Consider the following 17,269-nt stretch of genomic DNA (forward strand, 5'->3'; position numbering starts at 1 on the left):
AAGCGACGCTTACCATTGACTACAGAGATGTATGGCTTATGAGGTAGTTCAGCCATTGCACCCCACTCTTTTTAACTCCATATGCACAGCCATTGTGCTACCTCTCCTCTAGCGCTTTGGAAATCAGGAGTGATTCCTTCATCTGATTCCAAGCGAGTTTTTGCAACTACCCTTCGCAATGCTCTAGGGCCCGTGTTCAACAGTATATGCGGTTTGCCTGGTGTTGGTTTAGCTGTGGCTATTCCTTCGCGTTTCCACTCCACAGTAACATCTCATACCAAACAGCCGACTTGGGCAGCTTTACAAGGATCAAAATGTGTTTCATGGATTTGTTACCCAGGTGAATGCAGTGACTAGTGTACAATGGAAGTCACTAAGCTCACCTGGCCGACCCAGAACTATTACTGCATCTCTACGGAGAACAGCCGGCCGGGGTGGCCAAGCGGTTCTAGGCGCTACAGTCTGGAACCGCACGACCTCTACGGTCGCAGGTTCGAATCCTGCCTCGGGCATGGATGTGTGTGATGTCCTTAGGTTAGTTAGGTTTAAGTAGTTCTAAGTTCTAGGGGACTGATGACCTTAGAAGTTAAGTCCCATAGTGCTCAGAGCCATTTTTTTTAAACAGAGAACACAATATTTTCTGCCTCATTCTATACTGCTGGCTTTATCTCTCGTGGCATATGGTGTTCAGTTCCACAGTACATATAGGTGTCTGCATACTTCTGATCAGATAGTGTATTATATTTTTAGTTTTGTTTGATATCTTATCACTCCAAATGATTCAGTTTAGATTTCTAATAATACTTTTCCCTCCTCCAGGCCTATTCTTAACATCTTCTACAATCTTTCCATTCGCAGGTGTGGTTAGACAGACATATTTAAGAGATGAACAACATCTGATGCTATATTCGCAACATCTAAATCCGTCAACAAAGTGGTAAAAATTGCAAAGATTAAATTCTGAGAAGAGATATTTGGATATACTCTTAAAATACGATATTAGCTAATGGAAAATGGTGCACTTATCGCACATTCTATTTAATTTTTAAAACTCATTTGCGTTTCCTAGAGAATATTAATGCAGGACCAATGCATTTAAAACTCATACCCATATCCGGGACTGGATTCAAACCTAGCATAATGTTTCGCCACTTTTTCTTCGTGCTGTCTGGTATGATAGCGGAAAAGTAACGCAATTGCTTAGAGTCCACATCCATCCGACAAGTGAAGCTTGTTCTCGAATGTAGAAGTGAAATCCACAACACGTTCTGTATAACACTACGTCGCAGTCACGTGTTTTATCACTTCGATTTCGCCAATTTAATGGACTCTGATAGCTCTTTGCCAGACTCATTCAGACGTTAAATGTTCAGTCGCTGGAATCAAACTACTTCACGTGCCTGGAATATTCAGGCCTAATTATAGGGACAAATAATAATATATTATACCCGGCCGTCATCGGCGCTTAGCACGTGATCGACACGTGTGACTGACATGTCTGATACGCCACAAACAAGCCACAGAGTGTTGTCCTCAAACAGCCGTTACGCGGTGCGAGGTAAATTAAAGCAACAGGCCGGGATAAAGCGCTAACAATCAGTAATCGAGGACAATAGACAAGCCTATCGACTGAAATTATCTTCCGTATGAGAGACTAATGGTGCTCACGTTGTTAATTATTTCCGACAGAGTAAGTCTCATTTCGTGCAATTTTGCGACGTACAGACTGGGAACCGGCATAGCCATCACAACGCAGTAATATTTTCATCCGGTGTGCAGTAATATTCTTCTACCTTATATGAACACATAGGCAGCCCACTCGCGTACAGTGCTAATTTTGAGGCCGCATATTGCCCAAATGACGCTAAAAGTATTTTTGAAATGAATTAAGTGCATTGCAGTGGTTGTGAGGGCCAGCGGCATTGCCGCAGTGGTAACACCGGTTCCCGGCAGATTACCGAAGTTAAGCACTGTCGGGCTGGGCTAGTACTTGGATGGGTGACCATCCGGTCTGCGAGCACTGTTGGCAAGCGGGGTGCACTCAGCCCTTGTGAGGCAAACTGAGGAGCTACTTGACTGAGAAGTAGCGGCTCCTGTCTCGGAAAGCGGGAGAGCGGTGTGCTGATCACATGCCCCTCCATATCCGAATCCAGTGACGCCTATGGGCTGAGGATGACACGGCGGCCGGTCGGTACCGTTGGGCCTTCATGGCCTATTCGGGAGGAGTTTAGTTTTTTTTTTATTATTGGTTGTGAGGATCCTATATACTCCCGCGTAACATGCATTTTGTGACATTGGTCGCAGATGTATGGCTTTGCTTTATCACACATTATACACGGTCTAGTCACATTAATGTGAACACTACGCTTGTTCGATATCAACGTGCAATAACCACTCACGGATGCAGGTGGCAGCACTGACAGTGGAAGGTATATAAAGCACAATGGGGGAGGGGGAAGGGGGACCTGAAGATAGTTGTAATGCTGAAACGGAGCGATTTATCTGATGTACAAAATGGCATGATCATTGGCTTTCGGGCGAAGAGTGAAGGATTTCCGAAACGGCTAAGTTTCTAAGGTCAAGGTCTAGGGAGGGAGCGTTACGTTCTGGAGAATGTTACTGCGTGATCTCGTTATTCAGGCAGGCATAGTGGACCGACACTGGTGTTCATCAATGCTTGGCGACAGTGCCCACCCCTATACGTGGTTTGTTTTTGCTCAACACGATGGTATCTAAAGGCAGGGCAATGCAATGTTTCATACAGCTCGCCGTGTACGTGTGTCGTTCGAAGAGCACGAGGCTGAGTTTACTGTACTGCCCTCGGTACCACACTACCCGGATTTAAACCCAATCCAGAGTCTGCGGAACCATCTCGATCGGACTGCTCGCGCCATGGATCTTCAACAAAGAAACCTGGCGCAGCTGCCGTCGGCACTGTTGTCAGCATGGCCCCAAATACGTGTCGGCACCTTCCAGAAACTCATTCACTCTCTCCCTGCAAGTCTCGCAGCTGCCCGCGCTGCAAAAGATGGTTATTCAGGCTTTTGACGCGCTATCACATTAATGTGTCTGGACATTGTATAGTATGTTACTGCAGCTACCGTTCGCTAGTTTAGCTGATTCCAGCATTCGACCGCTGACAATGTATTCTGCAGCAGCGATTGCTTGCTGATTCTTGGTGGAAGTGCTTGGCATGGCAGTCTGTTAAGTTCAGCCTGTGTACGTGAGCCGGCTTGGGCCGGAATTGGTCGCTATCATATGTTCGGTATAATTATCCTCGTCATGTCGTGAGCGTCGTAAAGTCTCAGTGTGAAATGATTAATGACGTATGTTGGCATGTGCTGTGTTGATGAATCTGCATGTATTCAAAATGCTTAAAAAGAGCGTGTTACATAGTGCACGGAAATCGTAGGTGGAAACTTCTTTGACCATGAAACTAAGTCAAGCTTACGTAGCCCAATGGTTAAGAAATGATTAGCAATAACATGTAGGACCAATTCCTCGCGGATACCAATTACGAAAATACTGCAGCTTTGCTGCTATGATCGACGTCAGCCTTCAATAGCCACTCATAGACATGCATGCATGCCCGAAGGAACATCGCATCGTTCTTATTAACAACACAGGCACTGCATTATCGTATTTATCCGTTGACACCGGGCAGCGACTTTCAATTAAAATGTTCTCCCCTGTACGGAAATTACATAATGTGTGTACGAGTACAGTTTGTGACGCAGGAGCGACGACGTATGGAAGTTTGTGTTTGACTGTGAATCGTGCACAGACAGCCATAGGATTAAGGCGGCCATTCGCGTAAAACGGCCAATGTGGGTTCGAGTCCCCAACCCGACAGAGATTTTCGTTTATTTAACAAGGTAATTCTCCAAACAGTTGTGTAAATAGAGAAGTTAGCTTATTTTATTTTCGCTACCAGTTTCCTTCCGTCGATTTGCTTTTTGTGATTTGTTTTAACTCCTTTTCGTGTTCGTGTTCTACGGTTCTGCTATGGAAGCGTGTGACCCTATTTGTTTTTACGCCTTAAAACAGAACAAACAAAAACAAATTTCGACAATTCAATATGCCATCTTCAGGCCACATTAGCACCTCTCAAAAATTATCGATATTGGCATCCCCGGGCCATATATGCCAGTATCGATAATTTTTGAGAGGTGCATATGGGGCCTGAAGATGGCATATTGAATTGCCGAAACTGGTAGCGAAATTAAAATAAAATAACATCTCAATTTGCTAAGTATTTGACTAGCCACTGTCCCATGTCCTCAGTGTGTCAAGAAAGACCAAATTTTCGTTGTCGTCATTCCCTTATACAGCTGATGATTGTTCATACTTGGAACTGTGAATACATTTCACGCGTGAGAGGGCCATACAGAACGAAAGGGGAGGCGAGGGAGGAAGAGATTTCAGATCCTGGATGATGAGCAGTACGGCAGTATATACATTCTTACTTTTAGGCAAATCATTTCGCAAAATATTTGCCCACCTTCTCTTTTTTTGCAAGTTTTTTTTTCAGTGTGCATGAAATATAATATATGTAAATATTGATCGGCACTCTATTATTATTAAGAGTATATAGAGAAAAGAGAGAAGTTTCAATTTATGCTGTGATGTGATATTTTTTGACATTTCGTTTTCGTGGGTAGCAGCAGGTATTCGTGAAATATTTAACTTTTCCCTCAAATCACTAATTGCGTTTCTTTATTTACTTCGATTACTCTCAAGAATTCTTTTAGAAAATTAGACTTCGCACTAGGCAATTTGATACCTCATTAGTGCATTTTCCACTCTTGGTGAAAATTCGGACAAATATCCGTTGTCTAATTTCAAGGGAGTCGTCACTGTTGCTCCACTCAAACATTTGACCAAAAGGGCTTTGTGTATTTGGCGATCTTCACTATGGAGATACTGCTGCTGTCTCGCCCATGCCTATGCGCAACACTCGAGCCGTGAATTGTCTGTTGGTAATCATAGGCTTCTTAGCACATAGGCCTAAATCTGGCCCCTGCGCAGTTTCCGTTCCGTTCGTCCAAACTGGCCCTAGTGTTTGTAGTAGCTGTTCTGCAGGCCAGCTCAACGCCTCCTCTTTAGTGCAGACGGTCCGTTTGTGTTTTGTTGCAGACCTGCTGTGGACGGCCCCGGAGCTACTGCGGAACCCGGCGCTCCGCAAGCAGGGCAGCCAGCAGGGAGACGTGTACAGCTTCGGCATAGTCATGCAAGAGGTGGTGGTCCGCGGCGAGCCCTTCTGCATGCTCGCGCTCAGCCCTGAAGGTGTGTACCAGTGTGTGTGCCTGTGTGTGTGGGAGGCAGAAGAAGGCGAAAAGAGCGGCGTGACACTTCAGAGCAGCAATGTAACTGCGTGCCAGTAGCTTCGAAAGTTATGTGACCTACAGGGTGCGTAAGTGCGAGGGCTATTCATAAATTAACTCCGATTATCTATTAAAATATAAGATGAACATCAACAAAAGCAAAACGAGGATAATGGAATGTAGTCAAATTAAGTCGGGTGATGCTGAGGGAATTAGATTAGGAAATGAGACACTTAAAGTAGTAAAGGAGTTTTGCTATTTGGGGAGCAAAATAACTGATGATGGTCGAAGTACAGAGGATATAAAATGTAGACTGGCAATGGCAAGGAAAGCGTTTCTGAAGAAGAGAAATTTGTTAACATCGAGTATTGATTTAAGTGTCAAGAAGTCGTTTCTGAAGGTATTTGTATGGAGCGTAGCCATGTATGGAAGTGAAACATGGACGATAAATAGTTTAGACAAGAAGAGAATAGAAGCTTTCGAAATGTGGTGCTATAGAAGAATGCTGAAAATTAAATGGGTAGATCATATAACTAATGAGGAGGTATTGAATAGGATTGGGGAGAAGAGAAGTTTGTGGCACAACTTGACTAGAAGAAGGGATCGGTTGGTAGGACATGTTCTGAGGCATCAAGGGATCACCAATTTAGTATTAGAGGGCAGCGTAGAGGGTAAAAATCGTAGAGGGAGACCAAGAGATGAATACACTAAACAGATGCAGAAGGATGTAGGTTGCAGTAGGTACTGGGAGATGAAGAAACTTGCACAGGGTAGAGTAGCATGGAGAGCTGCATCAAACCAGTCTCAGGACTAAAGACCAAAACAACAACAACATCTATTAAAAATAAACAAATGCTTGTAGAGTCTGGGCAGGACGCGGTGGTCAGTGCGTAGTAACCGATTTTGGTCCGAAGTGGTGGGCTAGTACATTCTTTTGTTTGGAAGGGGATGCCGACATTATTTGTCTGCTTTCGGCCTGCTGCGATGACTGAATCAAGGCGCACGCCCCGTAGTCTTTTCTTTACACAAACTATTAGGTAAAAGAATGTCATTATTACGTTACTTGTAGCTTCAGACGCCAGTTTCATGATTAAGTGCTCATCATTTCGTTAATGGCCATAATTATTGTGATATTTACATTTAAGTAAGACTTTGTGCTAAATTCTAAAACGTTTGCAATGAAAAATAGGGGTCCCCATCATTTTGTGTTTGGTGCATGTTACATAATATTGTGCTGTGTATGAAATTTAGCTAACATATCGATTTTTCAGACTTGGGTTGAGATCTCACCAATCTCGGGAAAACTGGTCTTATATAGCTCTCATTTGCGATCGTGATAAAGCCAGAATGAGATTTCGTTAACATTCTGCACGTCTCTTAAACGGTTTGAGATGTCGAAACGAGATTGTGGCAAATGATTGCACCCAAAGAGGAGAGTATTTTGCCTTATGATTATTATGTGATCCTTCATTATCTGCCGTGTTATTCCACTGACTACAGACATTTTCGATGAAAGAATGTAATTTTTAAGGGCCATCGATAACTGGTCAAACGGGAAGCAGTGTGGGCTTTAGAAGTACTTAAGTGAAGTCATCACATGTTTATTCATGTACCGAGGACGTGCTGTTTCATAACCTATTGATCTTCCCTGCCCTCAGTTCCTCACTTAATGAACCGCTGTTTCAGAATTTTCTTGCAGTTGCGACAGCATAACATGGTGGTAAGGTGACATTGCGTAAACTGCACTGTGTCTTGGCAACAGAAGCAAACTAGAAAAATGTTGATTTTACTCAAATTTCGCCACTCATGATGCTTCTCTGAAAGTTACAAATCGTTAATAAGTCCGGCGAAAATAAATCGCTTCTTTTGTTGCATTTTCAGCGGATTTCTTTTTAGATTTTAACTAAAGCAGTGGTGACAGTAGATGTTGTTGGATGGTCACCTTGCATGTTTTGTCGTGGAGGGCCTCCACATAATATTTACAAAAAACTTTTGCATAGGCTTCAGTTTAGAAGTGCACTTGCTCTCCACCACTCGGGTTTTCCCCCACAGCACCTGTCCGCAGTTCCCACCCCACTGCTACCGCTCTTCCCACGTTTGCTCTGCCGATTGCACGTCTACGGACGATGTCAGTTTGCCGTACCATAGCTTCACGGGCGCTTGTGTGATTTAGAAAGGAGGCTTTGAACGTCACGTTGCATCAGTCAGCCGGCCGGGATGGCCGAGCGGTTCTAGGAGCTTCAGTCTGGAACCGCGTGACCGCTACGGTCGCAGGTTCGAATCCTGCCTCGGACATGGATGTGTGTGATGTCTTTAGGTTAGCTAGGTTTAAGTAGTTCTAAGTTCTAGGGGACTGAAGACCTCAGATGTTAAGTCCCATAGTGCTGAGAGCCATTTTGCATCAGTCAGCTCTCTATTGCATTCGCCAGTGTCTAAGCAGCAAACGATTGTAATAGTGTTCATGCGTCTTCCACCAGTTGCGAAGTACGTTCTATCACTTACTTCCTTCAAGCAAGAGGAGGCAATGCTGTCGAGATCCAATGCGATTTTGTCTTGTGTGTGTGTGTGTGTGTGTGTGTGTGTGTGTGTGTGGATGGGGCTATGAGTAAGGTTGTTGTGAGAGAATGGTGCAGAAAATTTAAGGTTAGTCGCAGAGATGTGCACGTCGTAAGGAAGACATTCAGATGTGACTGATGAACTTGTGCAACATGACGAAATTGTGCGTACGAGACGTCAGTTCACAGTTTCCGAACTTTCTGTAAGACGTGTCTCACATTTCAAGGACAACTGTCTTTAACATTGTAACAGAGAGATTACGTCACCATAAGTTTTGCACACAGTGGGTACCAAAATGTCTAACCGATATACACAAAATGGGGAGAATGGGTCCGACGTTGACATTCCTTCAAAAATGGTTCAAATGGCTCTAAGCAGTATGGGACTTAACATCTGAAGTCATCAGTCCCCTAGACTTAGAGCTGCTTAAACCTAATTAACCTAAGGACATCACACACAACCATGGCCGAGGCAGGATTCGAACCTGCGACCATAGCAGTAGCGCGTTTCCGGACTGAGGCCCCTAGAATCGCTCTTCCACAGCGGCCGGCGACATTCCTTCAATGCTGCCATGAAAAATGGGAGGAATTTCTTAACACTCTCGGGACTGTGATACGTGTTACTCCAACAATAAGTCCAAAAAATTCAAGAGGACGCTGTCGAACTGCAAAATGATAATTATAGTTTTTTGAGATTGCAAAGGAATTTTGACAAGGGGTTTCATAGGAGTAACAAGAGAGAATGCTGTGACATCAGAGGTTTGTTATGAGGCTCTCACCGATCTCCTGGATCAATCCTAAACAAACTGAACAAACTGGTGTGATATGGTTACGAAACGAATCATTATCCTTCATGACAATGCGTGACCAAATTCTGGGAATCGAATGAAGCAAAACCCAGACCTGTTGGGTGAGCTATTATTCAATATCCGCTTTACAGTCGGGTCTTGGCACCAAGCGACTTTCACCTCTTCCCAATGTGAAGCCCTGGAAGAGTACTCGGCTCACCATGATCTGACGATGAGCTCAGCCGGCTCAACCATCAGGGGGTTTGCAATGCCGCCGTGAGCAGAAATAAGGCTGTCCAGTCAGAGTCCCGTCAACCAATGAACGTCAGAATCACCAACGCCAGTACCAACAGTCTCAGTTCTACGCGTTGCCAGCTTGTACTGCCCACCCTCCCCCCTCCCCCCTCCCCCCTCCCCCCCCCCCCACCTCCACTCGTGCTTCCAAACACAGTGTATACGCGACTCACGCCTCCTAGCGGCTCCGTGTTCACTCTCTCTTCACGTCCCTCGCGTCAGGCGCTCGCTGTATAAGCAAACATTACGCCAGACAGGATCGATAACCGCTAGGTCGATGTGCACACATCAGGTTTAGTCAGAGAATTTTAGGAAAGTGTGGTTCATCTGTAAAGAAGACCACATATAGGACGCTGGTGCGACCTATTCTTGAGTACTGCTCGTGTGTTTGGGATCCGCACCAGGTCGAATTGAAAGAAGACATCGAAGCAGTTCAGAGGTGAGCTCTTAGGTTTGGTACCGGTAAGTTCGAAAAGCATGCAAGTGTTACGAATGTGTCTGGGGAGCTCAAGTGGGAATGCCTGGAGGGATGAAGACATCCATTTCGAAGAACACTACTCAGAAACCTTAGAGAACCGGCATTTGAAGCTGACTGCAGAACGATCCTACTGTCATCAACATACATTTCGCTTAGGGACCGCGAAGGTAAGATACGAGAAATTAGGGCTCATGCGGAAGTGTAAAGACAGTCGTTTTTCCCTCGCTCTATCTGCGAGTGGAACAGGAAAGGAAATGACTGGTTCTGCTAAAGGGTACCCTACGCCGCGCACCGTACGGTCGCTCGCGGAGTATGTATGCAGATCGACATCTAGGTGGACACAGAGAGGGGAGGAGGAAATGTACAGAGAGAGGGACAGCAGAAGATGGGCAGAGAGTGTGCGATGGAGAAGGTGGACAGTGGGGTTGGAGGAGATGGATAGAGATGGGATGAAGGAGGCGGTGGACACAGAGGGCCTGTAATTTAGTAGTAGGGGTAATCCACTAAATTACAGCCCCACATCGTCAACGTCGATATGTAGCAGGATTTTAGAACATACATTGTGTTCGAACATTATGAATTACCTCGAGGAAAACGGTCTATTGACACACAGTCAACATGGGTTTAGAAAAGATCGTTCCTGTGAAACACAACCAGCTCTTTACTCATATGAAGTGTTGAGTACTATTGACAAGGGATTTCAGATCGATTACGTATTTTTGGTTTTCCGGAAGGACACTGTACCACACAAGCGGCTCGTAGTGAAATTGCGTGCTTATGCAATATCGTCTCAGTTATGTAACTGGATTTGTGATTTCCTGTCGGAGAGGTCAGAGTTCATAGTAATTCACAACAAGTCATCGAGTAAAACAGAAGTGATTTCTGGCCCTTTGCTGTTCCTTATCCATATAAACGATTTGGGAGACAATCTGAGCAGCTGTCTTCGGCTGTTTGCAGATGAGGCTGTCGTTTATCGACTAATAAAGTCATCAGAAGATCAAAACAAACTGCAAAAGATTTAGAAAAAATATCTGAATGGTGCGAAAAGTGGCAGTTGACCCTGAATAACGAAAAGTGTGAGGTCATCCACATGAGTGCTAAAAGGAACTCGTTAAACTTCGGTTACACGATAAATCAGTCTAATCTAAAAGTCGTAAATACAACAAAATACCTAGGAATTACAATTACGAACAACTTAAATTGCAAGGAACACACAGAAAATGTGGGGAAGGCTAACCAAAGACTGCGTTTTATTGGCAGGACACTTAAAAAATGTAACAGACCTACTAAGGAGACAGCCTACACTACGCTTGTCCGTCCTCTTTTAGAATACTGCTGCGCCGTGTGGGATCCTTACTAGATAAGATTGACGGAGTATATCGAAAAAGTTCAAAGACAGGCAGCACGTTTTGTATTATCGTGAAATATGGGAGAGAGTGTCACATTAAAAGAAAGCCGTTTTTCGTTGCGACGAAGTCTTCTCACGAAATTCCAATCACCAACTTTCTCCTCCGAATGGCAAAATATTTTGTTGACCCCGACCTACATAGGGTGGAACGATCACCACGATAAAATAAGGGAAATGATAGCTCGTACGGAAAGATATAGGTGTTCATTCTTTCTGCGCGCTATACGAGATTGGAATAATAGAGAATTGTGAATGTGGTTCGATGAACCCTCTGTCAGGCACTTAAATGTGATTTGCAGAGTATCCATGTAGATGTAGATGTAGATGTAGATGTAGAGGGAGGAGATGGACTAACAGAAGATTGCAATAAGTGCGTAGCCGGGCAATACCGAGTACTCAGCCATATTTTAAAATTACTGAAAATGTATGGAAATTACATTTATTTGTCGAAGCCATGCTGATAACTTGATAAAGAGAGTCGTTCTAGCAGACGCTGCCCACACAAGTAATGTGTAGAAAACACTAGGTGTAAAGTATACGCTACAAAAAATGGTTCAAATGGCTCTGAGCACTATGGGACTTAACATCTGAGATCATCAGTCCCCTAGAACTTAGAACTACTTAAACCTAACTAACCTAAGGACATCACACACGTCCATGCCCGAGGTAGGATTCGAACCTGCGACCGTAGCGGTCGCGTGGTTCAAGACTGAAGCGGCTAGAACCGCTCAGCCACACCTGCCGGCAGATACGATCATACACAGCAAGGTCAGTTTACTGTACAAGCTAGCAAAAAGTAAACGGCTAACGTAGCGCATATGCTACTTGAGGATTGAGGACGTTATATGGGAATGTGGTGATACGCAGCTGAAATCTTGCTCTGTTTGTGCTGATGTACTTTATGCAGCTGTTGTGATTTCAGTGAAAATGAACAGGAGGTAATAGTATTGAGCGAACCTGCGCGATAAGAGCAGCTACTATTGGACGCAGACTAGTAGCGGCCGCGAGTAAGCCGATGCCCTCCCTGCGTGTGCAGAGATCCTGGAGAAGGTGAAGCGCCCGCCGCCGCTGATCCGGCCGTCGGTGTCGAAGGGCGCGGCGCCGCCGGAGGCCATCAACATCATGCGCCAGTGCTGGGCCGAGCAGCCGGACATGCGGCCGGACTTCGGCGCCGTGCACGACCTCTTCAAGAAGCTCAACCACGGCAGGTGAGCGCCCGGGCCATTCGCTCCCCTACTGTACTGCCCGCACGAGGCCTGCCAGCTACTCCGCCGCTCATTACTAGTACTATTCTTATTATTGTCGTTATTATTGAGTTTTAGTGTTCTTCCTGTCATACCAGAACTCCTTCTGGAGAAGGTGTCACAGATTTTTCTGGTAACGGTTTTTTGTCCTGTCTAACTAGAAAGATGTAGAGTGTCGCACTAATAAACGAATGTAGTGAATAAAATGTTCTCGGGTTTCCAACCGCGTCAATTCCTTAAAACTGCACGAGCTTTACGCCAAGCACTCCTTGGCCATTGTCAAGTGGTATGACTGCCAGTGGGCTGTTGGTGCGCCCTTATATACGGTAGCTGCCGGCTGTGACTTCACTGGAGCCTGTGACATTGCAATATATGGGCACGTTTTGAGTAGCCGTTCGTCGATATGCCCTCTTCAACCGCGCGATCGCTGGATCCCACGCAGCGCTGAGCTCCAAGCCACCGTCTCTATTCAGGATGTTTGCGGTAGTTTTTATTTCAATAGCTTCCTTTATTAAACTGTCCCAGAAGCCGTTAGTGCGAGCCACGACAGAGGTAGCGTCAAATTTTATGTGGTGACCGGAGTGCTTGGTCGAAAGCTCGTGTAGTTTTAAGCAATTGACGCGGTTGGAAACAAGAGAACATTTTATTCAGTGTTATCCCCCCGAGACTCTGCATGCATACAAAACGAATGTAATGCACACAACGGTGCCGCATATTCAGAATAAGGAAGAATCACGGCAGGCATACCACAGGCATCGATAATGGGTCTGGGTCTTGTACTTATTATACACCTCCGTGATGAAGTTACAAACTTCAAGGGGTGGTGGTGAAGGGTAAGTTTATCAATAAGAGGAAAGGGATCCTAGTCCAAAAACAACCGAGTCGAAAGTTACAAGCGTTCGTTTGGGCACCTTTGACAGTGGAATACATGTACTGGCATTGTTGTTGCTATCATTGTATGGTAAACAACTTTCAGAGGTGATAGCATGGACCAAAACAAGAAAAAATGTCTAGTAAACATGGGCTCCAAAACGCATAACTTAAGAGCTACGAGCATTTATTGATCGTCGCTACTGTGAAACACATCTCTTTACTGAACAAATGGTTCAAATGGCTCTGAGCACTATGGGACTTAACTTCTGAGGTCATCAGTCCCCTAGAACCTAGAACTACTTAAACCTAACATCACACACATCCGTGCCCGAGGCAGGATTCGAACCTGCGATAGTAGCAGTCGCGCGGTTCCGGACTGAAGCGAATAGAACCGCTCGGCTAGCGCGGCCGGCTTTCACTGAACAGTTGCCCATTGCTCTTACGGTACGCATTTTAGGGTCCGGACCTTCATTATTTGTTCTGGTCTATACTACCACATCCGAAAGTTGCCTATCCGACAACCTTTGCAACAACAGTGCCGGTACATATATTCGACTATCAGAGGTCCTCAGATATTCGCTAATGACTTTCGACTCGGTCGTTTCCGAACCAGGGTCCCTTATCACTCTCCATCATCCCTGAAGTTGGTAACATCGTCACGGAATCACCCTGTATGTAAGTGACAGTCATCACATATCCAAAAAGCAGAAATATACCCCCTGCAAATAACATTGCAGAGAATATTTTTAAAAATGCTTCCCATGCGGCATTACAACTGATTTACGTATTTGTTGTTAAGAAAATTGCACATTTTATAATAGTATAAAAATCGGAAAATTAAAAAAAATTCTTTCTAACTCCCACTGAGTGTCCGCTAGCCATCGTACTACGGTTTCTTGGGTCCAGCTTACTATGTGAAAGGTTTTCTTGGTTAATCGTGAGCCGTCGATTCGTATTATATGTCCATAACATTTCAGACATCTTTTCCATGCAGTGGTACTACTATATCGCCCATTTCCTGTTAACCTTTGCGCACACAGATATCATCTTGAATTCTGGGTCCAAATTTTTTGCAGTAGCTGTCGTTCCATTTTCTTGGTGACACTGACACGGGTTGTTTTGGTGATGTCTCAGCTCTTTAGACTGATTTTGGGAGAACGACCATCTGGTAGTGATGTACACTGGTTCTGGTGGAAAGGAATTTCTTGTTGAAAAAATTCCAGATGATTATCTTGCCTTTGCCCTATTTTTTCCTGCCAGACCATCACTTTAAAATCTGTTTATTTAATTTTCGACAGGGGAGAACCACATATTTACGTAACTCCTACTAACAGACAATTATCCACAACTGTATTCTCTTTGAAGGTGCGACTGTCACACGCTATTTTTACTCTATGACTACCAAACTTCTGTACTGAAATGCAACGTTCTTACATCAAGAACAGCTCCTTACATTCTAAATTATTTTCACTACAGAGTATCATAGGCGATTATGCGAGGTTCTTATGTGTTCCAAGCACTCAGCTATATTATAATCTGCCTGATACTATCGAAGAAGTTACGACGGCAAGGAAAAACGTATTCGGTCTCGTAGTGAAGGATTATTTCTGTGATCAAAAATAAATGTACTTTTGTACGTAATTCCCTGCTGGGTCAGTGCATCTTTTTGCAACTATACAAAGCCTTATATGGATCTTTTCTTTTCCAAGTCCTACATTATTTTCATGCTTTCTTTTATACACAAGCGATCGATTTTTAACACGCAGGACAGCACTGACAGACAATGTCTCGTTTGCGTATGAATCGGGATACATTAAAACATGCGCCGATTAGGGTGATCTGTAGGAAATAGCACTGCTCGTTTGAACGCTGACGCCCATTTCTTTACTACTTACAACGAATGGGCAAAATATTAACAAATTTTCATCTACTGTAGATGAATTGTTCATAGTGAACCGTATAAGACATAGATTTTTGTTATGATGTAGGCCGAATGCTATTGTGGTTCGCTCGCCGTCTGTGTGGCTTGGAAATAAGCACCAACCACCTTCCTAGATTTTTGTTATGATGTAGGCCGAATGCTATTGTGGTTCGCTCCCCGTCTGTGTGGCTTGGAAATAAGCACCAACCACCTTCCTAGATTTTTGTTATGATGTAGGCCGAATGCTATTGTGGTTCGCTCCCCGTCTGTGTGGCTTGGAAATAAGCACCAACCACCTTCCTAGATTTTTGTTATGATGTAGGCCGAATGCTATTGTGGTTCGCTCCCCGTCTGTGTGGCTTGGAAATAAGCACCAACCACCTTCCTAGATTTTTGTTATGATGTAGGCCGAATGCTATTGTGGTTCGCTCCCCGTCTGTGTGGCTTGGAAATAAGCACCAACCACCTTCCTAGATTTTTGTTATGATGTAGGCCGAATGCTATTGTGGTTCGCTCCCCGTCTGTGTGGCTTGGAAATAAGCACCAACCACCTTCCTAGATTTTTGTTATGATGTAGGCCGAATTCTATTGTGGCTCGCTCCCCGTCTGTGTGGCTTGGAAATAAGCACCAACCACCTTCCTAGATTTTTGTTATGATGTAGGCCGAATGCTATTGTGGTTCGCTCCCCGTCTGTGTGGCTTGGAAATAAGCACCAACCACCTTCCTAGATTTTTGTTATGATGTAGGCCGAATGCTATTGTGGTTCGCTCCCCGTCTGTGTGGCTTGGAAATAAGCACCAACCACCTTCCTCTCTGTCGTGACCGGGCTTTTGGCATCGACGTCATTTCTTGCTACAGCGTGATTCGACCTGTGTACGCAATCATTAGAGAGCAGATCCAGCGTGATGATAGATTAAACGCAGAAGACTGTTGCACTACTCTACTGAAATAACAGCGACTAGAGACTATTTTAAACAGATATAATTTCAAAAGAAAAGACCACAACTACTGGATGCAGACAGTGATTGCAGACCCGGGAGAGTCGATAGAAACTGCACGTAAACGGTGTGACCATGCGGTCTTGAGACTGTGGCAGCCACGGAAACGCACGTACACTGCAGAAGAGGTCGGGTCCCAGTGAGGCAAACTTCTCGCTGTCGGAGAAAACGTCTGACTGTGCTAAAAGCTCCACTTTTCGCAGCCAACTTAACTGCCCTCATTTTCATAGTTTTGGATAGGGCACACCTTAAGTTAGGCTGGCTAACACTGCCATCCTCTAACGGTCGGGAACGCTTCTCTGGCGCCCCTCTGCGCATCCGTACACGAAGGACCGTTCAAACTAGGCGTAAAGGGCTCCCTTACAATGGGAACTATTATCTTGGCGAAAACTGACAACCTCTGAACTAAAAGCAATCACAACCAGCAAAGTTTATGGACAATACTCGTACACCGTGGCATCACCACTGTCACTTTGGTATCTCTCGACCTCCTTCTCAGTAAACATAAAATCACAAGTAAATTGTAGTTAACATAATTACTTTACATTGAAATATTTTTGATAACTTCAAATGCTGATTAGACTGTAATTATCTTAATCCAGATGTGGTGATACTATCAACGCCATTTCTCTGTCTGTTCAAGAAACTTTCACCTAGCCATAGCGCTGATTTTTCTCAGCTTTAGCAGTGAACATAGGGATCATTCCTTTAAATAACGGTAACTCTATATTTACTACTTAACGAGTTCCTATAAACCTCAATCTGTAGTCTCAAGAAGCAATGTTTTGATTTGTTAGCATCTTTCTTTCTCTCTGCTACCTTTCCATTTTCTTCTTTTCTTCTTTCGTCCATCGTTTATTTTGGTTGTATATTAAACATGGTACAATATAAACGGGTAACATAATTTCATTTTATGTTATTAATGACTGCGTAAAAGTGTATACGCCTGTGTCCCGAAATGCAAAGTGTGTTTTATACAAGATGATTCCGTGATGATCTTGCAGACTTTCGGAGCTGGTGGAAAAGGGTAAATGTGTGTATGTGAGGTAAGAAATTCTGGTCCGGAAATGTTCGAATCGAAAGTCATAAACTAAAATAAGTCTGATACATCTGACAGACGAATAAATGTACCGGTACTGTTGTTGGTAACATTGTCGGTTAAACAACTTTCGGAGACAGTATAGATCAAAAGAAGAAAAAGTGCCTAGTAACACTGACTCTAAAATGCATACCTGAAGAGGTATGAGCACTTGTTCACATTCGCCACCGTGAAAGACATCTCGTCAACTAAACAAGTTCTTAAGATATGCATTTGAGAGCCCATATTTCTTTATCAGGAGAAACAAAACTGGTATTCTACGGATCGGAGCGTGGAATGTCAGATC

At 44.2% G+C, this 17,269-nt stretch overlaps 1 protein-coding gene across 1 annotated transcript in view; it reads left to right on the forward strand.

Annotated features, from left to right (window-relative positions):
• The window catches only part of LOC126235320 (retinal guanylyl cyclase 2), a 456,575-nt gene that overhangs the window by 264,375 nt on the left and 174,931 nt on the right, over positions 1 to 17,269 (forward strand). Inside the window, exons 7-8 of the mRNA XM_049944043.1 lie at positions 5,137 to 5,286; positions 11,884 to 12,055. Of these exons, the coding sequence (XP_049800000.1) occupies positions 5,137 to 5,286; positions 11,884 to 12,055 (322 nt within the window). The remainder of the gene's footprint in view (positions 1 to 5,136; positions 5,287 to 11,883; positions 12,056 to 17,269) is intronic.

This window comes from Schistocerca nitens, chromosome 2 (genome assembly GCF_023898315.1).
Source record: "Schistocerca nitens isolate TAMUIC-IGC-003100 chromosome 2, iqSchNite1.1, whole genome shotgun sequence".
Taxonomy (NCBI): Eukaryota; Metazoa; Arthropoda; class Insecta; order Orthoptera; family Acrididae; genus Schistocerca; species Schistocerca nitens.